General features: G+C 42.3%; 1 protein-coding gene across 1 annotated transcript; it reads right to left on the bottom strand.

Annotated features, from left to right (window-relative positions):
• Positions 1 to 2565: 2565 nt before the first annotated feature.
• TMED8 (transmembrane p24 trafficking protein family member 8) lies at positions 2566 to 24176 on the bottom strand. The gene is made up of 6 exons (XM_036430424.2): positions 23991 to 24176; positions 11549 to 11630; positions 6376 to 6505; positions 5428 to 5554; positions 4914 to 5219; positions 2566 to 3704 (listed from the first exon to the last, which is right to left on the bottom strand). Exons 1-6 carry the CDS (start codon positions 24109 to 24111, stop codon positions 3487 to 3489), a joined length of 984 nt encoding a protein of 327 aa, XP_036286317.1. The 5' UTR covers positions 24112 to 24176; the 3' UTR covers positions 2566 to 3486.
• Between the last annotated feature and the right edge of the window lie 21 nt (positions 24177 to 24197).

Genomic DNA, 24197 nt, shown 5'->3' with positions numbered 1-24197 from the left:
TTCCATAGCAGCTTCACAATTACCTTCCTCCAATGCTGGCACGCTGGAGAAGAAAACGTGAGAAATGACTGAGGGAGAGGGGCAATACAGTGTGAGTCTGGAAGGTGGAGAGCAGGGAACACTTTTATGAGGACTGCCTCCCAGGTAACTCACGTTGCATTAAACAAGTTTGCAAAGATCCAGGAACTCCCCAACATAGGAGATTTGGTGTCTGTGTAGGGATCACAGGCTAACTGGACTCTTGTCAAAAGGAACAGAGTGATAGAATCATCTTTGTCTAAAAGTTAGCAGGTTATACTTTTAAAATCAATGTGGTGGGGTATACATAAGGGTGTTCTTTGCTGAAATTTTTTCATAGTAAAATGTTGGGGGGAATTAATCCTTTAAACATGTCTTCCTTTCTAGAAGCCCCATCTCTCAACAAAGTAGCAAAACCAAACAAACTGAAGAAATTTAAGGAGTCGGCCACTCTGTGTAAAGAATTCCAGTCTCGCCGAAACCGGTTTGGCTCAGTGGATAGAGCGTTGGCCTTCGGACTGAAAGGTCCCGGGTTCGATTCCGGTCAAGGGCACGTACCTTGGTTGCGGGCACATCCCCAGTGGGGTGTGTGTGTGTGTGTGTGTGTGCAAGAGGCAGATGGTCGATGTTTCTCTCTCATCGACATTTCTAACTTTCTATCCCTCTCAATTCCTCTCTGTGTAAAATCAATAAAATATATATATATTTTTTAAAGAATTCCAGTCTCTCTCCTATGAGGAAGTACTTTCTTTCGATTGTTAATATTTATCTGTGCTCTGGAGGACAGGGTGAGGGTGAAAACAAATGATTTTCTTTTCATTGTTTGGTTCTGTAAATTTGGACAGGGTAAAACTAAGTAAATAACTACCTCTTAGGATTTGCTGGGCTATGAAATTCTCAGTAATTACCTTTGCTTCAGTAAGTAATATTTTGCCCCTACAGTACAGCAATTTCAGAAATTTAACATGAGAATAGTGAATAAATTTTAAAAATACCTTCTCTCAGCTATTTGTGCGAATGGAACAAAGAAACCCTGACTGTCAGGGAAACACCACTGTAGAATGAAATACAACAATATCCAGGGCTTCAAAAGCAACCAGACAGTAAGAGGCACACAGAGGCACTGGGAACAAGTCCCTCAGACTTCCCTGATGCAACAGAACTAAGAGCCCAAAGAAAAATATGTACAGAGACTCTCATGGCAAAAATAAACAATAAGTTTATCCAGGGAGCTTGTATGCCTGGCAGCTCCATTTTAAGAGCAAGTCAGAAGTTAATAATAAGCAGGAAAAATAAGCAAGGCTTTGGCTGACTGGAAAACAGCTCAGTAGAAAATTATTTTATAAAGACTATGACAGCAAAGGCATGATTCAGCTTCAGTGATGAAAGAGTGGTCACTCAGCTATCCAATGGGATGATGCACAGCAAGTTGGCTTTTCGCTGCCCAAATAGACAGTCACTAAAATAATTTCTAATTTTTTACAAAGCATATCAATTTTGGCCAGTGTAATCCTCTACAAAATGCACTCATATGTAAAATAATGGCGGTATGAAGCTGCTCAGAGGACGGGAATGCTATGGCAGTCCACTAATCCCACCCTGCTTCGGACTTTGCTCCCAGAGGGTGTAGGCTGGACCGCTCCTTGTTCATGCAGCAGCCGATGCGACTGCACACCTATGGTGAGGAGCCCTGGTCTTCCATGTCCTGCTCCAATAGGGAGGGGAGGCCTGGTGTGAAGCACCCACACCAGGAAGGAATGAGCCAGAGAAATCATCTTGAAGAAAGTGACTCCTCAGAGCAGAAAAAGACTGACATCTGGGAATCACAGGACATCTCTGATTGGCTAGTCAGGTCCTCCATACTCAACCCGGGGCAAATGGGCAGGTTTCCTCACAACCTAGACTTCCTCAGAGGGGATGCTGGGGTAGGTCATACAGCTCAGAAGGAGGCAGATTCCCTCCAAAGCATCACAGGACTGGCTTGCAGGAATGGGCACTCGTCACTTTCCAGCTCCTCCTAAAATCATCATCATCAACTCCACAGAGGAAGCGGCCTCAATGGCTCAGAGCAGATGGTAGTCTTTTAAGAAACAGATGGAAACTGTTTCAAAGACAAAATGAAATGTGCTAAAAATATAAATAAATAAAGTAATAAATAAATCTAATTCTTCTTCAAAACTCTAAGGCAGTAACAGACTTGACACAAGGAATAAAAAGCAAGGAGGTACCGACAATCACACTGGTCCCTTCTCTGCCCCAGGCTCTGCCACCCTCCCGCTGTGGTGACCTCTGGCTGTGGCGCTCCTGAGCCTCAGGGTCATAGTGAAAGAGGCTGTCACCAGGGAAACCTTCACCAAGGTCTGACCTGATGAAGAACACATGCGATCAGCAGCAACAGTGAAGCTCATTACCACCTTTCCTAAGAGACTCTGAACACCAAAAGCTTTAAGCCCTCAATGTAAGAAGACATCTAAACCTAGAAACTTTGGAAGTCTGATTGGTTCCAAACCAAAGTTTCCAAATAGCATTCTTACTCCAAAGAAAGGAAAAAGTGGTGAGAATCTGGATGGTGTTATTTTTTTTAAAACTTTCTTTCTAAGATAACACCCCTTCTTTGGTTATACAAAAAACAAACAAACAAATAAACAAACATTAGTAACACTTGCCTTTCAAAGATGTGGGCTCTGGCATCAATCCAGTACCTATTATAATTGGCACCCTTTGCCCTTCAACCACAGGTGCCCTTGCTAAGGGCCACTGCCTCCTGAAACAGGAAGTGATGGAGGCACCTTTTCTTCCCAGAAAAGTTACAGTGACCATCCCTTTGGATTGCACAGAAGTTCTTGCTGTGATGGTGAACACACAGGTGTAGGGAAGGGAAAAGAGGAGGCAAAGAGGCAGAGGCGAGCCCTTGGGACTAGTAATGCCCCTCACGGGCCTTGAGGGCTCCCAGCCTGTGCTAGCGACCATGAAGAACTGGCAGGAATATGGCAGTGGTGAGCGGCTGGGCAGAGCCTTCTCCAGCCAGGGAACTGGGCTCCCTTCATGGACACTGTGCTTTCCCTCTCTCAGCACTTGCAAAAAGAGAGTGGGCACCACCAAATGCATCTGCAATAAAGGCTCTGGAAGAGGAGTGAGCAGCAATTCTGTACCAAATACTATTTTTAGAAGGCAACACCCAACTTGCTTTTAGGCTTTTGCCTAGTGGGCACCTTCATAGAGGGATTCTGCTGGAGTCTGAAGCAAGAAGAGTGTGAGTCGTGGACCACAGAACAGGGGCACTACACCACCACCTGCAGAAGCCGAGGAGCGGGCAAAGCTACGTGGGTCAACAGTCAGGCATGCCAAGCAGGGCATGAGGGCCAGGAGCCTCATGCTCAACTTCGAGCTCTTGCCTGTCGGAAATAAGAGGCACCAGCTGGCAGCCTGTTCAGCCAGCAAACACCACCTGCCCGGTCCCCCGGGCCTTCAGCTAGTGTAGTAGACGTGGAAGTAGAGAGTCTTGTTGCGAAGCAGGGAGTAGGAGTTGTCAAACTTGAGCAGGTAGATGCCCTCCCCGGGGTAGTCGTGGCTGCCAGCCTGCACGTCTCGGTGGCTGTCCCGCCGGTACACAGGCATGACCTCCCCATAGCGACCCCGCAGGGAGCTCCTGGAGCCTCTCTCCACATCGCCAGCTGGGACAGGATCTGCATGAACAAAACAGCAGAGTGTCTGGACATGAGTTCAGGGAACACACATAAGTCCTACCTGAAGGTAAGAGAATGGACCCGGTGAACTAGTGGCTTACACCCAGGTGGGGGGGATGCTCTTGCCCTCCTAGAGGAATGTGAAAATATCTGGGTGACCCAAGGGTCCAGAAGTGCTAAACATGAGAATAGCGCCTGCCTCACAAACAAGCATCCACCCCAAATGCCAATCACGCCTCCACTGAGAAGCGAGGATTTAGCCTTATGGAGCCTAACTAGCTCCAGTGGTGTCCGGACATTAACAAGGGAGAGCAGATATTTAGAAGGGATGATTCTCACATCCTTCACTCAACAAGGGAACGAACTAGCTAATGGAGGTATGAAATGCAGACAAACACGCTGCACAGAGTGACCTAGATCTTCCAGCTGGCGTCCTGAAGAGCAGCAAATAAGATATGAGGTTCTCCTCTTCCCTAAATAACTTAAGGTTTCCTACAGACTTGCTTGTTCACAAAGAAGCAAGGTAAGGAAATGATTTTCAGATGATACAGGAAAATCACGGAGTAAAGCTAATGCTTAGATTTATATGATAGTCACCACCCCCCAAAGTGCCCTAGGACCATTCTGAGGAAGTATTGCAATTAACAACTAGGATGGAGCACAGAGACTATTTTTAAAACTGCTCCAGGCGTAAAATTAAAAAAGTAAACAGTCAGCCAGCCATGATCATCTGTTAGGGGACGGGGGGGGGGGGGGGGGGGGGGGGGGGGGGGGGGGGAATATGGGTACACTTAGCAAATTATAATCACTCAGTTTGGTTCCAGGCCAAGAATAAATACAAATATCATAAAACTAAGCGATAAATGAAAAGTAATCTCAGGTTTATGTGTGATCTGAATAACACTGCCTCTATGCACAATAGCAATGACCCACCTGTTTCCCTGCCCCTGTCCCATCCCTGTCCCCAAGGAGATGTTGGGAAAACAGCAGGTACTGATTAAAAGGAAAAGACGCTTCCACTAAGGCATCTATCCAATCCCACCCGAAAGCTCTTTGAGGGTCTGACTTTGGCCTGCGTCACTCAACTTAGCAGGGATTCCTCGCCCGCATTCTGAGGAAGAGGAGGACAGGCCCAACACAGGAAGTGGTCACTAGATATTAGGCTGAGCCTGGAAAGGAAACTGCCAACTAGGTTCAAGTTACATTTACCTTCAAGCCCCTCCTCATCCTCCTCGTCTTCATCCTCATCCTCACTCGAATCGCTGACCTGCACGGTTATGTCAGTGCTGGTGACAGGGGTCCAGTCAAAATAAACTCCAAAGCCAATATCATAGTCATCGGTGGCAAACTCCCAGCAGACACGCTTCCCTTCTGGATGGGTAGGAACCCGGATGGTCACCACCTCACCCCGCTTCACCACCAGGCAGCTGTTCTTCTCCTTGCCCAGCTTGCTTTTGAATTCCTTCATCTTGGCAAAGGTCCAGATGCAGGGAGGAGCCATCAGCGGAGGGGAGACTGAAAGGACAGGCAGCTTACTACAGAGGAACCAAGAGGAAATGCTGCCACACCTGGCATTTTGTGTATGGAGGTTGTCATAGTCAAAGGCATTCCTTCTACTGGCTTTTTTTACTTCCTTTCACAAGTCACTTTCTCTTTCCTTCCATCTGTCTGCCTGCCTTTAAGTACCCGCTGGTACAGAGAAACCACCTCCCAAAGGTCTTACCTTTCCTGTGGTCCCCCAGAAGATCTGCAGATTCCAAGTCAGCTGAAAGAATATCTACAGCTCCCGTGTGCTCGGACTGGATCATAACAATGTCCCCAGACCTCTGTGGAGCTTGATACTTGGCCATCTGCACAACAATTCCGGTTAGAGGACATGTTAAGAGTGGCAGATTCCAATTACCTCCACTCTCCCAACTCTGAGCTTAAGGTGCTAGTCAACATTCCTTCTCTTTCTTCCAGTGAGCAGGGTCCCTCCAGCAGGTGGGGTCCCTTGGCCTGGCCTGTGGTGATCGGGCCAAAACCAGCTCTCTGGCATTCCCCAAGGGGTCCCAGATTGAGAGAGGGTGGTTCTCAGGTGACGCACCCCAGAATCAGGCTCCCTCCTCTCTGGTTCCGGGGTGCATCACCCAAGAACTGCTGCTGCCAAGTCACCACAGCTCAGCAGCTCCTGTGTGGAGCACCTGCCCCCTGGTGATCAGTGCGCATCATAGCTACTGGTTAGAGAGTCGGACGGTCGGATGGTCACTTAGCCTTTTATATATACAGATGTTAGTAATTATATAAACAACCCATTATTCTGTGGCAGAACACCAGTGCTATCAATTCCATCTCTATAGAATCTTTCCTATAAATCCTGAGTAGATCCACCATAAGACAAGTGAGATTAAAATGCAGTGCAATGGTTTAGGCTCCTCACATTGAGGAGATAATAGACAACATGTAAACATTCATTCTAACACTTCATTTTTTAAATAGGTGCCTACTGGTACACTGATGGGCCCTGTGGAAGATACACATGATCAATCACCAAATAATTAAAAATGAGATGCCCAAAAAAAAGCAAAGAGAATTCTGGGAGCCACCCTCACAGTTCTTTCTAATTCATATGTACCTAGATTCTGGTGCTGTAAACTCCTCCTTTTAAAGAGAGAGAGAATGTGCTTCCTACCTTGTTGAGGACCTCGCCCTGGTCTGCAGGCCTCAATTTCTGTTCCACCAAGGCCTGAGCCTCCAAGGCACTGGATGCTTTCCGGAGATCTTCCACGGCATCCTCGCTCACTGGAGGTACCATCTGCGGCCTCTCAGAGGAACACAACATGTCATTCAAGGGCTCTTTTAAAAGGCACACTAGGCCTGGAGAAATTCAGCAGTAAAACACTCTTCAAAGGACACCCCCACACCCCCGCTTTCCTCTGGCAATCAGGTCTCCTGTCAGTTTAGCTGACCACTGCCCAGGGCTGAACAAGGCCACAATAAAGTGGTGACAGTACATGAGGGCCCACAGACGGATAAAGCCACATCCCAGGCTCCAGGAACCATAGTAAATACATAGCTCAGGCATCGGAGATGGACTGCAGGTCTGGTTTTATTCCTCTCTCTGAGACCCCTGCCATTTGTTCCACACAGAATTTCAACCAGAGATAGAACCCCAATACACATAAAGTCACAGGTTAAAAGCAAAGAAATGGACTGAACATCAAGACAAAGAAAGCGCAAACTGATTTGCAAGGCAATCCCTGTCCACAGTTATCCCAGGAGCAGGGTTTCAGCATTTCCATTGCACAGCCTACCTTATGCAACCCTGTCACTGATATCCATATTGCACCCAACTCACGGGGTAATAAGAATAGGTAATCAATCACTTTCTTGTCTTTTTAATCTATTATCCTGATGGCATGAACTCTATCTAGTTGAATAGTTATTTTAAAGAAGCAAGAAAATAATTACGCTCGCTTCCATCTTCCCTGGCTTCCAGAGAGACTAGAAAGTGCGTGAAGCACCTGGTGCACAGCATCTAGGTCTCTCAGGAATGATCGGTTTCCAACAAGAGGAGGCATGGATTCTTCAGAGCAGCAGTTATCAAAGTATCTTCCGGGACCCCTGGGTCCTTAAGACTCTTTCGTGGCAATCTGTAAAGTTAAAACTTCTTAAAAATTCTAAAATATGATTTGTCTTTTTTCATCTTAAGAGTAGACAGTGGAGTTTCTACATGTGATATTGCCACAGAACGAATGCAGAAGCAGATCTGAGAATCCAACTGTCTTTTGTTATGGCAGACAATACAGAGACTTGCGGCATCTCTCTTCCCACTAAATTATTTTTGCTTTGGAAAATAGTTGTTTTTCATTAAAAACATGTTATTTATATTAACATGTAATGAATTTGTTATTGGTTTCTTTAAATGAATCAATAACAATGTTTTTAATTTTTCAGTTTTAATTTCTAATATTGTAAACATTGATAGATACAACCCACATAAGTAAAAATTCTTTGGGGGCTAAGGGTTTGAGGACTGCTGCTTTTGGGCACCATTTCCTCTGAGAAAATGGCTGGGAAACAGTACTTTTAACCACATGGGAAAGAGAGGGCTTATTTTGGAGCTGGTTAGTTTCGTTTCTCTTTTTTTTCCTTCATTTTCTTTCTTCCTTTCAATGCAAACAAGAAAACCCACTCCTAGCTAATAAACTATCTCTTCTTTAGATAAAACAGAGCCATCTTTTAAAATATCCTAGTCACTCCAACCTACCTCAGAACAAACAAGAGGTAGTTACCATGAAAATTAGCTATGAGATACTGTTGATTTTTATGGGTTTGCTTGGGTAATCCTGTGTAAAATGTAAACTGATCTATGTTGTGAGTTTATTTTATCCTCTTAAACCCAGAAATTACAGTCCATTTCTTTTTCTTGACACTATTAGGTGAGCTTGATAACAAGGACTGCTCTTACTCCCTCCGTTTGCAAAGTGTCTGCACCCAAGCCTGTCGCATGGAACCCTAAGGCCCTTTACACTCTGACCCTGTCTCTCCTAGACTGACCTGATCTCGCCTAGCTCAATCCACTCCAGTCACAAGGGCCTCCAAATGTCTTGAGAATCCTCAAACAGTTCAAGCACTCTCCCACTGGAGGGTTTTTCACCTGTCGTCACCTCTGCCTAGAATCCCCTCCCCCTAGTTACCTTCTGGCTTCTTCCTTCAGGTTTCTGCTCAACCATGACTTTTGGGAGACCTCCCAGATGTCTGAGTTCAAAGTGGCTCTCCCCTCCCTGGCCCATCACTCTTTGCCCTCCCCTCCCCCGCCTTTCACTTTTTCTCGCTGCACTCATTACTGCCTGACATATTATGTACCATATTTTGTTGATTGCAAGATGCATATTTGTTTTCAGATTTTAACACAACTGAAATATGGGCTGTCCTAAAAATTGGTGATGTCTTCAAACTGCCTGGGGCCTGGGCTGGCATGAGTCCCTCCACAGAAGATGTGCATCTGCTCTGCCAGGGCGTGGGAGCCCGGGAGCACTACCCATGGAGTCGGAGTTGCCTTGAGGTTCTGTTGAAGGGTTTGCTTCGACCACACGAGCAGAGTGAATTTAGGAAACAAACTGGTGACTAAACGTGTGGCTCATATATTCAGGGGACATATTTTGCCCTGCCCTCATCAGTGCCAAGGCTGAGACTTTCACATTTCCCTGTTGCCCTTTGCTGTGTAGGGAATTTTCCCTTCATTTATCTTTTCACGGAAGGTGCAAGCTTTTGTTGAGCCAGAGCTCCATGGGGGTGGGAGGGCGGGGAGGGTCTCTTATTAGACCCACTATGGAGCATTTTTTCTTTCTTGCTGGTACATAAAGTAACAGTTCATCTTACAGTTGATGGCAACTTAGACCCCATGAAATAATTTCTTAATTCTATGGTATACTTGCTTTCTGTCTGCCTCCCTCACTAAAATATAAGCTCCATGAGACCAGGGACTTGGACTGCTTGTTCATTTCTGGCATCTTCAGTGCCTAGAACAATGCCAGGTACATGGCAGGCTCTCGATAAGTATCTGTTGACTGAATAAACAGCAGCCACCCATTCATTGTTAAATGTTAATTTTTTGTTTGGACTGTGAGGATACAAAAGTTCATCTGACCATTAGCCTGCCCTTCTGGTATGTGACATCTAAAATTTAGTGTCTTTGCTTTTGTGCATCTTACTTTCCACAAATATAGTTCTGTTTATTTAAAAATACATATTTTACACAGGACATGCAACAGCCACATGAATTTAATATTCACGTTAGCATTTTATGCTCTGAAGAATCAGTGAAGGGTATTTTGGGAAAGATGAATTGCAAATCACTTGATGCCAATGATAAACCATATAAAGAAAACACTCCCACTGTAGGCCTCTGGCTGTGCTGACCCAGAACAGGCAGGCCATCCCAAAGGGAGGGGCCAGCCTCACTAGGAATGATAGAGCGCTCTGCCATTTCCGTTCCCAGTACATACAAAACATAAACACTAAACTTCAGGCACTAAATATCACTAAACTTCAGGCACTAAATATCATGACTGCTGCATTTTGTTTTCTTCACACACTAGATTTTAGAAACAAAACTTTAAGATTATATTTTCTTCTTCACTCAAAAAAAATGTATTTATTCTCGCCGTGGCCGGTTTGGCTCAGTAGATAGAGCATCGGCCTGTGGACTGAAGGGTCCAGGGTTTGATTCTGGTCAAGAGCATGTACCTTGGTTGTGGGCACAACCCCAGTGGGGGATGTGCAGGAGGCAGCTAATCGATGTTTCATTCTCATCGATGTTTCTAACTCTCTACTCCTCTCCCTTCCTCTCTGTAAAAATTCAATAATATATATATATATATGTTTTTAAATGTATTTATTCTTAGGAGGAAAAATCAGTTCTGTGCCAAAACCCATCCCCCAAAGTTCCTTCAACTCAACAGAAAAAGGGTGGTGGCAGGAAGATGGAAAGTTCTCCTCAGGGGATTTGATGAGAACATAAATTATCTCAAATAATCAAAGCCTGAGGAGGCTGTATCCTCTAAAAGGAGTGTTATATACAGTAACAATCTAGTAGTTCTAAGCATAGAACTCAAAACCCTTCTATCTGTATTTATGAGACTAAGCTTTAGAATAAAACAAAACTAAAGCTAGGTAAATTGGAGCAAGTTACTGAATTTACTGATTTTCCTCATCTGAAAATAACCAGTAGGTATACTTATGTAATGAGAGTTGCTATGAGGATTAAATGAGATCACACATTTTAACACCTGGAATAGTACTGAGCAAATATAAATATTCAATAAAAATGGCAATTTTATCATTATTACAGAAAAAGATTCAGTGAAGTGTGGCTTATATTATTATCAGCAATTAAATGAATCATTATCTTTCATCATCTAAATTCTGGGGGAACAAGTTTTATTTCATATACAAAGGTGAGAAGAACGAACGTCTACTCAAGAAGGCAGATATTCTTGCCCAGCTGGTGTGGCTCAATTGGTTGAGCATCATCCCATTCTGCTTGACAACACTGTGCTATTCCCTGATCAGTGGGACTATGATATTCACTAGCAAAGTGTTCTCCAAGATACAGTTTTTCATTAATTATCCCACTTATGTTTCGTGTGTCCCCTCATTCTATTGCTCAGTACAACTTGCTGCTATATACTCTATCACTGATGGTGGGACGATGAGATGGACAGAGAGGGAAATTAACAATAACTTGAAGGTGATTATAATGGTTGAATCTGAAAATTACATAATAAAACACTGCCTCCAATAGTGTATGTGGCCAAAACCAGTTTGGCTCAGTGGATAGAGCGTTGGTCTGTGGATTGAAAGGTCCCAGGTTCATTCCAGTCAAGGGCATGTACATTGGTTGCAGGTACATCCCCAGTGCGGGGTATGCAGGAGGCAGCTGGTCGATGTTTCTCTCTCATCGATGTTTCTAGCTCTCTATTCCTCTTTCTTCCTCTCTGTAAAAAATCAATAAAATATATATTTTTTTAAATAGTGTATGTGTATGTGTATGTCTGTGCATGTTATAAATAAAAATCCAACATATATTTTCTTGGAAGACCACCTAGAATAATCTTCAGGAGAACATAAATAAAGACACAACTGTTCATTACAGTTTTATTTTCTGAGAGTAAATGAACATTTTATAACTTGCAATAGATCTGGCATTGCCCTAAATACACTTAAGGGTTGATTAATTAATGACAAAACCATTCACTTGTCTTCCCCCTTGATGTCACTGCCCACTTCTTTCATCAATTCCTTATCCCAGAAGAGAAAATCTCTAGGAGCATTTTATCCTAAGGAGTTGCTGTCCCTACCTGTAGGGTGAGGAATGGGGCTCTGGATCAGAGGCAGAAGCCACTGGAGAGATGACCTTGGTGTCTTCTAGATCTTCATTCTCTAGGAAATCATGGAAAGAAAATTTCAATATCTAAGAGGGAACACAACCATAATTATCTTGTATCTTTTTTAAAATCTGAACATTCAACAACCTTCCCTTTCCAAAAATATTCTGGGCATAAACTTTATACTCTGGGAGGCCCAGTACATAAATTACAATCATCACATCCAAGTATTTTCAGGTAGTCATAACCCATTTATTAAAAAAATAATAATAAGTCTTTTTCCAAAATAAGTACCCACAGAATTCATTCTAATTCAAGAACCATTATATCTCAGAAAGCAGATGGTTACAATTAGGTGGGAAATATAGTGCGCAGTAAGATGTACAATAGGATGAAAGGAACTGCAATTCAGTGCCAAAGTATACAATGCCACCTCTATATTCAGATTACTGTATCCAAGATCAGGTAAAATATTTTCGTAATTTCATTCATTTACTAACTCGCTCACTCACCAATAACTTATTGAATACTGTCAGGCATCTACAAGGAATATAGTGAGGTGCATAATGAAGGCTATGGTCCCAAGCTCACAACAAACCTCTGGCTGGTAATATCAATGCCATTGTGCAGGTAAGGAAAATAAAGCATAGAGACAAGATTCAAAGCCAGGCAGCCATGCTCATAACCATTAGGTGCTACTTGGTTTTGTGTTTTATTCATTTAGCCTTTCCTTGAGCACTCAGATACTAAATAACCCTTGGTTTAACCTATTCTGGCTAAGACTGAAGCCTAAAGTTCACATCTCAATTCAAAATCCAACTTACTAAAGCAAACCTCAAACCCTGAAAGCTTCAGAATTTGGGGAACAACATAAAAATGCAAATGACAAGCATATATTTGTGACCCAATTTTAATCTAGTCTCATTTTTTTGTATGTAAATATGAGCTATTTTTCTTTTCACTCTCTCATAGGAAGAAAAACCTTAGAGCTTGTGCTACACAATTTTCTTCTTGTAAGATAACAGAAAATATATATTAGTCTCTGCCCCTGGTTCCTGGCACAGAATTCCTAAAACCCTTATGATTTCCTAAGTTATAAAAGCTGGGAACATCTTTTGTTCTAATATTTGGTCTTTAATCCCGGTTGCTGACACTGAGTTCCTAAATCCCTAGCTAGGTGATCATAGTGCCTTTTGTTTTAATGAGATGACTCTTGGTGGGCTCCTGGATGGGGGCCCATGCACCAAAGGGCCTCGGGTTGGATTCACAGTCAAGGGCATGTACCTCACCTCAGTTGTACCTCACCTCAGTTGCAGGTTCATTCTTCCCCAGTCGGGAAACATGGGGGAGGCAACTAATTTATGTTCTCCCCTCCCTCCTCCCTCCCTCCCTCCCTCCCTCCCTCCCTCCCTCCCTCCCTCTCTCCCGCGCGCGCGCTCTCTCTCTCTCTCTCTCTCTCTCTCTCTCTCTCTCTCTCTCTCTCTCTCTCTCTCTCCTTTCCTCCTTCCTTTTCTCCCTTCACTTTCTCTAAAAATCAACGGAAAGAAGTCTCCTCAGACTAACAACAAAAAAAGAACAGTATCCTCTATTACTTAAACTTAGGAGCTTATTGTATTGCCTTTTACATTTTTTAAAATGTTTATATTGACTTCAGAATGAGGAAGAAGAAGAGGAAATAGAAATATCAATGAGAGAGAATCATTGATCAGATGCCTCCTGCAACACAACCCCTACAGAGCCCGCAACCCAGGAGTGTGCCCTGACCAGAAATACAATAGAACAAAGACCTCCTGGTTCATATCTCAATGCTCGACCACTGAACCACATTAGTACCTTTCACATTTTTATCTACAGTCCAACTAGATCTTTTCTTTTTCTTTCCTTCTCTTTTCTCTTAGGATATCCAATTGCCTCAGCAGCATTCACCATTCTTCCCCCACTACTCTACAGTACAATCTTTGTTGCAAATCAAAGCTTTATCCTCTTCCTAGGGTCTGTGACACTGTTGTGTAAAACTTCAAAATAGGTCTTCTTTTTAATATACGAGCTAATATTTCTTTTTTAAATATATTTTATTGATTTTTTTTTTTTTTTTTTTTTACAGAGAGGAAGGGAAAAAGATAGAGTTAGAAACATCCATGAGAGAGATACATTGATCAGCTGAATCCTGCACACCTCCTACTGGGAATGTGTCCACAACCAAGGTGGATCCTTTGGTCTGCAGGCTGATGCTCCATTCACTGAGCCAAACCAGTTAGGGTTAAGATAAGTCTTGATACCTGATAGAGCAAATCTTACCATCTTGTTCTTATTAGTGCCTGTGTTATTTGTGGCCTTCACTTCTACATATATATTTAGGACCAGCTTGTCAAATTTCAAAAAAGCCAAAACCCTGTTAGGATTTTTATTGGGATTAAATTTTACCTACAAAGTTGGGGAGAACTGACATCTTTACAATATTGAGTATTTCAATCTAAGAATATGTTATATCCTTCCATCCATTTAGATATTCTTTATTATCTCTTAATAATCCCATATAATAAAAGCATAATATGCTAAATGTCCAACTGTTCATGAGACCATTTGGCCAATGGGGACTGGGCGAGATGGGCCAGACACGCCCTGGAGCCCTCCTGTGTTCCCTCTGCAGCCAGATAAACTCCTGAAGATTGCTAGAGGGCACAAGGCAGGCCCAGGGACCCTACTGATGCACAAATCCATGCACCTGGCCTCTAATATATTATAATCTTCTGTAGAAAGACTTTGAATACAACTTGTGAGATTTATTCCTCATATTTTTACTCTGTGGTAAATAACATTTTATTTACTTTGTTGCTGGTATATATAAATGCAATGGAATTTTGCAAATTGGCTCTGTAGCTAGCAATCTGGCCAAACATTAATTCTAGTAACTTATCTGTAGGTTCTTTTAGATTCTTCATGTTTATAGTCACCATCTGCAAACAACAGCTTTAACAGGATTTCTTTCGAATCCTCATATATTTTATTTTTCTTATCTGACTGTGCTAGCTAGAATATCCAGCAAAATAATAAATAGTTAAGTGGTGAGAGTGGTTACCCCTGTCTTATACCCAATCTTAAGAAGAAAACTTTCAAATTTCACCATTAAGTTTTATGTTGCTTGTAGGCTATTTGTAGATACGTTTAATCCAGTAATGAAGTTTCCTTTTATTCCTAGTTTGATAAAGTTTTGAATCATAAAAAGAGGTTGAATTTTATCACACACTTTTTTCTGCATCTAGTGCAGTGGTCGGCAAACTCATTAGTCAACAGAGCCAAATATCAACCGTACAACGATTGAAATTTCTTTTGAGACCAAATTTTTTAAACTTAAACTTCTTCGACTGCCACTTCTTCAAAATAGACTCACCCAGGCCATAGTATTTTGTGGAAGAGCCACGCTCAAGGGGCCAAAGAGCCACATGTGGCTCGTGAACCGCAGTTTGCCGACCATGGATCAAGTGTATGAAAATGGTGATTTACAGACTTTAAAAAATGTTAAAATAACTTTTCATTCCTGGAAAAACCCAACTGGGACCTATATAATGCTGGATTCAAAGTTAATATTTTATTCATCACTTTTTGCATTTATGTTAATGACTGATATTAAACTGCAATTTTCCTCTCATCTAGGATCATTTTGATGCTGCCTCAGTTAGTTATTCCTCTGGTTCAGGTATGAAGATGATAAAGCCTGTACTTGATAGTCTGAAAATATCTTTATTTCATCTTCATTATTTTTTTTAATGTTTTTATTGCTTTCAGAGAGGGAGAGATAGAAATATCAATGATAAGAGAGAATCATTGATCAGCTGCCTCCTGCACGCTCCATACTGGGGATCGAGCCCACAATCTGGACGTATGCCCTGGCTTGGAATCGAACTGTGACCTCCTAGTTCATAGGTCTACACTCAACCACTGAGCCATGCCAGCCAGGCTCATCTTCATTCTTGAAGACTTTTCACTTTCCTAGGGGGAAAAAAGTTCTATATCAATAGTTTTTCTTTCAGTATTTTAAAGTTAATCTAGCTCTCACTGCTCTGTACAGAAATCAGTTTTCAGCCTAATCACTATTCCTTTAAAGGTAAACTGAAATTTTCTTTGACTAGCTTTAATATGTTCTCTTTGCTTTGGTTTTATAGCAGTTTTACTTAATGAATACCTACTGTAGATTTCATTGTACTGATACCTCTTGAGGTACATAGAGCTTCTTGAATCTGTAGATTGCATTAGTTTGGGAAAATTCACAGCTATTCTCACCAAACATTGCTTCTATCCATTCTTGCTCTGAGTCCTCACCTTCTAGGATTCCAATTATACAAATGTTAGACCTTCTCATAGCCTTTATGACTCTTAACTCTGTCCTAAATTTTCTATTATTTCATTTTTATATGTTTCCTTCTGGATATGCTGTTCTGACCTTTCTCAAACTTTTCTTTCTTTGAACATCTATAATAATAAAAAGTGTAATATGCTAATTAGACCAGACTTCCTTCTGAACTAAGCTGGGGCTGCAAGGGAAGCCCAGGTCCTGGGTACTAAAGGGAAGCCAGTACCAGCAGGTGGGGGAAGGAAGGCCTACTCTTACATAAATTTCATGCATCAGGCCTCTAATAATAAATATAATTATTTTTAAGTCTGTATGTGGTAACTCCAAAATCTGGTACCTGTATTAATCCACTTTTACTGTCTGTTGTTCATATATCTCTACTCACGCACCTAGTCATTTCAATATATGGCAGAAATTGTCCTTGCAAAACTATTTATAGAAATAATTTGAAGCCTACAGCGATCTTTCAGAGGTTTGCCTTGCTTCTTCCATGTACTTAGGAGCACAAGTATCCTGGAGTCACCTTAGTCCAATTACTTGAACTTAGATGTATCTGAGCTGAGCTATAGTCCCTGTAATAGCCTACTTCTAATCTGCCCTTAATTCTAGAACATGGCCTTTCATGGTCATGTTCTAACCCAAAGGAAAGAGGATTCTCCAGGGTTTCCCCTCCTTGTCTGGTCCTGAACATTAATCCCTGTTGCTTTAGTTCAGAGAGGCACTTTTACAGCATTGCCACTCAGCCTCCCCTCAGGAATCCAGCATATGCCCCCAGAGGAGAAAGGAGCACCACAGTGGACTCTCGTAGCCTGGTAATTTTTCATTATGTGATGGCTCTCCAGTATCTTCAAGCAGATGTTTATATTTGACAATTATTTCCTAATTATCTCCAATGGGAGAACTAATCTCAACCACCTAGCCTGCCATTACTCAGAACAGAAATCTATATTGTCTCTTTACCGTTTTTCAGTTTAAAGGTACCTTAGCACATAAAATAGAAACAAGTAGAAGTTTTAAGAGTCTTCCTTCTTTCTGTCATTGGCTAACAGTATGAGCTTATCTAAGTAATTGTTCTCCCTTTGCTTAGATCATAATGAAGACTTCAGTAAAGTTGAATATTTAGACAGAAACAAATTTAGCACAAAAATACTGGAAGATACTAGTGGATTTTAAAAATAACAAAAAATTATTCCCTAAGGAGACTTACAACCTGTATTTCATAAAAAATTCATCTGAGAGAAAAGCGTTTTACAATTTTAAAATATGTACACAGATAATAATTTAATAAAAAGAAAAAAAAAAGGCCTTTTAAAAGGTCAATTCCTGATGACCAGAGAGGCAATTAAGATGTACAGAATGGCTCCTACAACATAAACATAGTAAAAAGCCTGTAATACATTTGTATTTTTTCAAAAAGGTAAACATATACAGTGAAAACTTTCTCCTATCTCAGTCTCCACCTTCAAAGGCAACAAATGTTATTAGGTTTTGTGGAGTCTTTCAGAGATATTTTATGCATATATTGTAAAAAGGTGTGTGTGTGGATAAATGCACATATATATTCTTTTTTGCACAAATAATGAAATACTAGATATACTACTGTTTTTTTCCACTTACATCTTAGAACTCTCCACAACTATATATGAAAAGCTTCCTCATTCTTTTCTACAGCTGATTAATATTTTATTCATTGTATATTCCATAATTTACTTAACCAGTTTTCTATTGATGGACCTTTATATTCTTTCTAATCTTTTACCATTACAAATAATGCTATAATAACCTTGTACTTGTGTCATTAAACAGGCACATGAATAAATCTATAGGATAAATTCTTGGAAGGGATGTATTGATGAGGGCATATACTACATAATTTTGATAGATATTGATAAATTATCCTTATAGCATTTGTACCAATTTACATTTCCATCAACAATGCATGAAAGTGCTTGTTTCTACACATATTTACCAATATAGCGAGATATCAAACTATACCCATTGTAGTTATGATTTATTTTCCTTATTAGTTAGGTTGAGCATTTTTCATATGTTAAGAGCCATTGCTTGATGTATGCCTGGAAAAAGTGAAAAATATTGCTTTTGAATTTTTAAGGTTAAAGATATATGCTAAATTATGTAAGAACTGCTGATAGAACAACTTGTAATTAGATTCAAAGAGGCAGGAAGTAAGAAAAGGAGAAAGAAATACATAAGTTGCCCTAGCTGATTGCTCAGTAGTTAGAGTGTTGGCACAGGGACTGAAGGGTTGTGATTTGATTCCGGTTCAGGGCATGTACCGCAGTTGCAGGCTCAATCCCTGGCCTAGTTGGGGTACGTACAGGAGGCAACCAAGTGATATCAATGTTTCTGTTTCTCCCCTTCCCTTCTACTCCCTAAAAATCAATAGAAAAAATATCATCAGGTGAAGATTAATAACAACAAAAGAAATACATAAGTTTATTTCCAGAAGTATAAAGTGTGCAAGATGGAGTCTTGTTTTAAAGAGAAAGCAATTTATTTAATGAAATTTAGACCTACTATAAAGAAGCAAAAGCCAATTTTTCTATAGTATAGCTTTTAATATGTCAACCAAATATAGACCAATCTGTAAGTATTCCTAGAAGGGACCAGAGAAACCAGGACAAGTTTTGAAAATTTAGATGGTATGTGGGAAAATGTTTTTATTTTATTATAAAGGATATGTATTTATTTTAATATGTATTAGGAAAAACTGGTACATCACAGATATTATTAGAATGAAACAAAATGTTAAATGTCTATTCAAAGAAAAAACAATATTGGAATGTATTCTCTAATATGGCAGAAATCATGATTGTGCTATCTGAATGGCCAATGTCTTAAAAACAGTGAACCAAGAAGGGTAAATGGAAGCTCAAGAATAACTCACTAGCCACAGGAGAAAAGGTAAAAAAGAATCTTCCTTAAAATGATTTCTTTTCTATTTTTTAAAATATGAATTTTCTTTCCATGTTACCAGAGTATGGTTTCAGACATTCTTGGTCATGCTACAGATTTAAATTTGCTTGGTACTTATACTTTCTCTGCAAAGAGGACCAAAAAGTAGGTTTTCTAAAGTATTTGAGTATCAGGTGAGAGTTCTTTAGGACAGGTCTCATAGGACTTCCCTTTCACTGAGCAGGCTGCAAAGAGATAATTAGCCTGGGCTTTTACATTTACAAGCAGAGCAGCCAAAAGCAGGTTATGTGGTTACAGACTTGAGAGGCTCAAACAAAAAGAAATTGGCTAAGTTTATATTCCAACCAAATCCAGAGACCATGTAATCCAATTTCTCTTTGGCCCTTATGGGTGGGACATGCTCGTGAGTGGTCAGATTATATATTTTAGGTTAATTATGGATTGAATTATGACAGGACTATTGGCTAGCTCAATAACATAAAAACACAACCGCTGTAAGAAAAAATAATAATAACCCACAGGCAGACAAATTGGTAGGGTATTTTGACATAAAACGGTAAGAGAGGGCTCTTTGGCATAGACGTCTATGCAAGAAAGATTTATTGCACTGAACCATGAACAAGTTTACCTGACCTGTTTCTAGTCCTTAAGGTCTAAATGCATTGATAGCTCTCAGGTCATATACACCAAGCCAAGTCTCCTGTTGATTCTAGGATCATAACAGACTTTGCTCTTTATTTTTCCCAAAGTTCTGTAATGTTAACAAAACAAAAGAAAGAAAGAAAGAAAGAAAGAAAGAAAGAAAGAAAGAAAGAAAGAAAGAAAGAAAGAAAGAAAGAAAAAAGAAAAAAATGCCTGCCCTAAGTGATACAACATGTATGCCTCAGTGATATATTTCTCCTCTTGGGGACTGAAGGACCCAGGTGCCCCAAATAAGACTTTTAAGAGAAAATTACAGTTCATAGACAATAAGAACAGTGACCACTGGAAAGCTTAGATCAGAAGAACATAAACACGTTTCCTTCTTTATCACAAAAACTTTCGCTAACAAACATGAAGACCTTCAAAAGGTATCCTCTGCTGAGAATATTTTTTAAAAACAAGTTATTCTGATTACAAATCCTGCTTTTGAAGGAATGTACATGGAATAATCAAAACCCTTAATTCAATAAAAAGTGAAATGTCCAACCTCTTTTTGTTGTTGTTAATCCTCATCCAAGGATATTTTTCCATTGATTTTTTTTTATATATATATTTTATTGATTTTTTTACAGAGAGGAAGGGAGAGGGATAGAGTTAGAAACATAGATGAAAGAGAAACATCGATCAGCTGCCTCCTGCACACCCCCTACTGGTTATGTGCCCGCAACCAAGGTACATGCCCTTGACCTTCAGTCCGCAGGCCACGGAGCCAAGCCGGTTAGGGCTCCAATGATTCTTTAGAGAGAGTGGAAGGAAGAGAACATGGGGAGAGGGGAACAAGAAAGTGAGAGAGCTGAAACCGGTTTGGCTCACTGGATAAAGCGTCGGTCTGTGGACTGAAAGGTCCCAGGTTCGATTCCGGTCAAGGGAATGTACATTAGTTGCGGGCACATCCCCGGTAGGGGGTTTTCAGGAGGCAGCTGGTCGATGTTTCTCTCTCATTGATGTTTCTATCTCTTTATCCCTCTCCCTTCCTCTCTGTAAAAAATCAATAAAATATATATTTTTAAAAAAGAAAAAGAAAAAAGAAAGTGAGAGAGAGGTCAATTTCAGAGAGACACATCCATCCGTTGCCTCCCATGTGCACTAGACCAGAGCCGAGAATCGAACCTGCACCCCAGGTATGTGTCCTTGACCAAGAATGGAACCCAAGACCCTTCCTAGGTCTCCATTACTTACTCATTGGATCATTTTCCAAAGGAAGCTGGCAGAAGGATCCAATCAAATTTCTAATGTCGAAGCAGTTTATTGAGTTACCTCTGGCCTATGCAACTCTGAGCCAAGCCAAATGCATAATTTCCACACTGCTTTGCAAACCCAGCTTAACTCTAACTCAAGATTTTTCAATAGTATCACTACTGATGTTTGGAGCCAGACAACTGCTTTGGGGCGGTCCTGGGCATCAGAAAATGTTTGCCAGCATCTCTGGCCTCTACCCCACTAGAATTGAGCAACAGCCCTCCTCCTCCTGCCAGCCTAGAGTTGTGACAACTAAAAAGTCCCCTGGAGGAGGCAAAAGCACTCCTGACTGAGAGCCACTGCTTTCACCCAACGAATGTCCTTGGATTATCTTAACCCTAATTCCTCCTAATCACTTGATGCTCCTCCAAACCTGTGTTGAGACTTTGTCTCACAATCCAGCAAATACTTACAGAACCTCTGGGACACAACACTAAGGGATCTAGGAGATACACAAGATGGAGTCTGTCTCTCAAACAGGTTTCTTGGGGGGTGGAGAAGCGGGGTAAGTACATCAAGAGCTTATAATAATAATACATCCACTTACATGTTTTGAATTTTTTGCTTTTTGTTCCTGTAGGTATTCTCATCTTACCAAACTAAAACCACATTGAGAGCAAACACCATACCTGCCCTGGAGTACTACTACTTGATTTTTGGCCAATAAAAATTAAAATAAGCTATGGTAAACTTTGTCATAACAAGGTGGCAATTTCATATGGTCAGTCAAAACTCCACAGGTAACTTGGGCAATAAATTCATCTCTCGGAGAAAATGATTGCTGACAGGAAGCCAGATAATAAAAGTAAGTCTTTTTCCACATTCTGGCACAAAGCAAGCAATATAAGCTATCATTACTATTATTTTATTAGCTATTTTATTAGCAATAAATCATACCCCAAGGGGAAAATACTGCTCTAGGATACATTACCAAGTCCCTACATGAAATAAAAAGAAATCAACATTCACCCTGCTTTTTGAGGCAAGAGGGAGAAAGTAACCCTAAGTATTTCTGTCTGTGTCCTGGGAGGAAAAAGTGAATGCAGGAACCAATTAAGAGTAAGGGCGGGGTGGGAAGGCATTCAAAAACAAACCCATAATCCTCCAATATATCTTGAACAATTCTTTTTTCTTTTTTTAAAGTCAGAGAGGAAAGGAAACTGGGTGGTTGGGGGTGGGGGGGGAGTTGAGAGAGAGAGAGAGAGAGAGAGAGAGAGAGAGAGAGAGAGAGAGAGAGAGAGAATTAGTTGCTTCTTGTATGTGCCCTGATTGGAGATCCAACCTTGGTGAATAAGGACACTCTAACCAACTGAGCTACCTGGCCAGGACCCTGAACTATTCTTAAGACTTTTCTAGTTTATTTCATTTAATTAGTTTAACCCTCACCTGCTTAGAGAGAGGGAGAGAGAAGAACATCAAAATCAATCAGTTGCCCTTCACACATGCACGGACCAGGGATCCAACCACAACCCAAGTATGTGCCCTGACCAGGAACTGAACCCTTGGGTGCACAGGACAATGCTCAACCAACTGAGCCACTCTGGCAGCCAACAACTTTCTATTTTAAATGCTTGGGTGTGTTTGCCATAACCACACAAGGATGTAAAGGGGAAGTAAAAAAACAAATAAATCCTTATTTTATAAATGTTGACACATGCAAGGGACAGATGTTTATGAGACTTTCTGGGTGTTTCTTTGCTTAATCTTTTAGAAATGGTGCTTCCCATTTCTGTTGCTATCAAGTTACACACATGCCATCAGCTGTGAATTTACTACAAGGCAAGGCATGGGAAGGAAACACGAAACAAAAACTGTTACATCTTTAAAAACAAGAGAACAGAACATAAAGTCAAGGAGGGGTGGTAGGTGACTCAAAGATAGGTGTGTGTTTGACCGAAGCAGCTTTAGGAGATGGGAGATGTTGGGGGTAGAAGTGAAAGACAGAAAAAGCCACCATCCTGGGACACAGGCAGACAGGTACACTTCTGACAGCCCACGGCGTTGACATGAGCAAAAACAGATCTTATCCTCATCATAACAGACAACTGCGGTGCCCTGGGCTAGGCAGCAAGTGCCTCCTGCATGGTAAGTAGCTCCTGAAACTCAGCCATCTTACGAGGAGGTACCCACAGTTTGCAGAGGAGGAAACGGAGACTTAGAAAAGTGACTTACTCAAGGTCACTTCATTAGCAACCTGAAAAGTCAGATTCCGGCCCAGGCAAAGTGGCACCCCCTGTACCGCTATACGAAGGTGTCTGTTTTCATTTCAGACCTGGAAAGCTCACGTCTACTTGCTACTGAGGGAGACCAGTTCTCTCTCCCTACCCTTCTGTAATTTCAAAAGAACATCCTTTTCGCTGTGAGCTGTGTGGCGATCATACAGGCCGGGCAGGTAAAAACATGTGATAGATGGACCGGTTAGCCTTTGGACTCCCAAGAATGCACACGGAGGAACTTGCGTGGTGGGTAGCAATAGAGACAGGTCCCCCGAACAAGATGAGGAAGGCCCTGGACAATGAGGGAGGTCGCCAAAGCTCCAGTTTCAGCGCCTATTTCCTGGTCACCTACGTTCATTCCAAAGACCCCCGGCGCCCACCCCCTACCCGAGCTAACGGATAACCGATTCCAATTCTCCTTCCAACTTTCCCACTAGAGACGGAGGGTGGAGGTAAGGCGGGAGGGAGAGGGAGAGACCCTCGGAGCCAAGTGCGATTCTGCACGGAAAGCGAGGCTGCCCACCGGGTGCGGGCAGAGAGGCGCGGGGAAAGGTGGGTCCAGGGCAGCGGTGGGGCCGGGTGGGGAGCCAGGGCTGGGGGCAGCGAGGCCAGTGGGGCTGGGGTCGGCGGCCAAGGCGTGCCGGGCGGGTGTGCAGGAGCTGGAGAGGTGCAGGGCGGAGCAGCCCTGTCAGTACCACCCAGGAAGCGGGGCAGGAACCGAGACATTTCAAAACAGGAGGAGAAAATACCCTCGAGCGCAGACCACCGCCCGGGGAGAGGGTGGCGGGACCAGTGGTCGCGGCCCCCCCCAAAAAAAGCGTGGCCCCACCAGAAGGGAAGGCTGGGGCTCCGCGCGCGAAGGGGCTGTGTGCCCAGGCGGGGCTGAGCAGAGCGCGGCCGAGCCCGGAGCCGAGGTGCGGGCCCTGCGTCCGGGGCGGCGCCCACCCGCCGGCAACCGGGCCTTGCGTACCTGAGGCGGCCGCTGGGCTCCCCTCCTCTCCCGGGACGTCCCCGAAGCCGCCCGCCGCCGGCTCTCGACCCGCTGCGGCGCCCCATAAGCCCGGCCCCAGAGCCGCCTGCGAATCCGACATCTGCAGCCGCGCCGCCAGCGCCTCCGCCGCCCCGAGTGGCTCCGGAAAGAGCCGAAGGCGGAGCCCCCGCGGTCGGGACGCTCCGG

Source organism: Pipistrellus kuhlii, unplaced genomic scaffold (assembly GCF_014108245.1).
Source record: "Pipistrellus kuhlii isolate mPipKuh1 unplaced genomic scaffold, mPipKuh1.p scaffold_m20_p_1, whole genome shotgun sequence".
NCBI classification, from domain to species: Eukaryota; Metazoa; Chordata; class Mammalia; order Chiroptera; family Vespertilionidae; genus Pipistrellus; species Pipistrellus kuhlii.
This window is presented reverse-complemented; position numbering and strand designations above follow the sequence as displayed.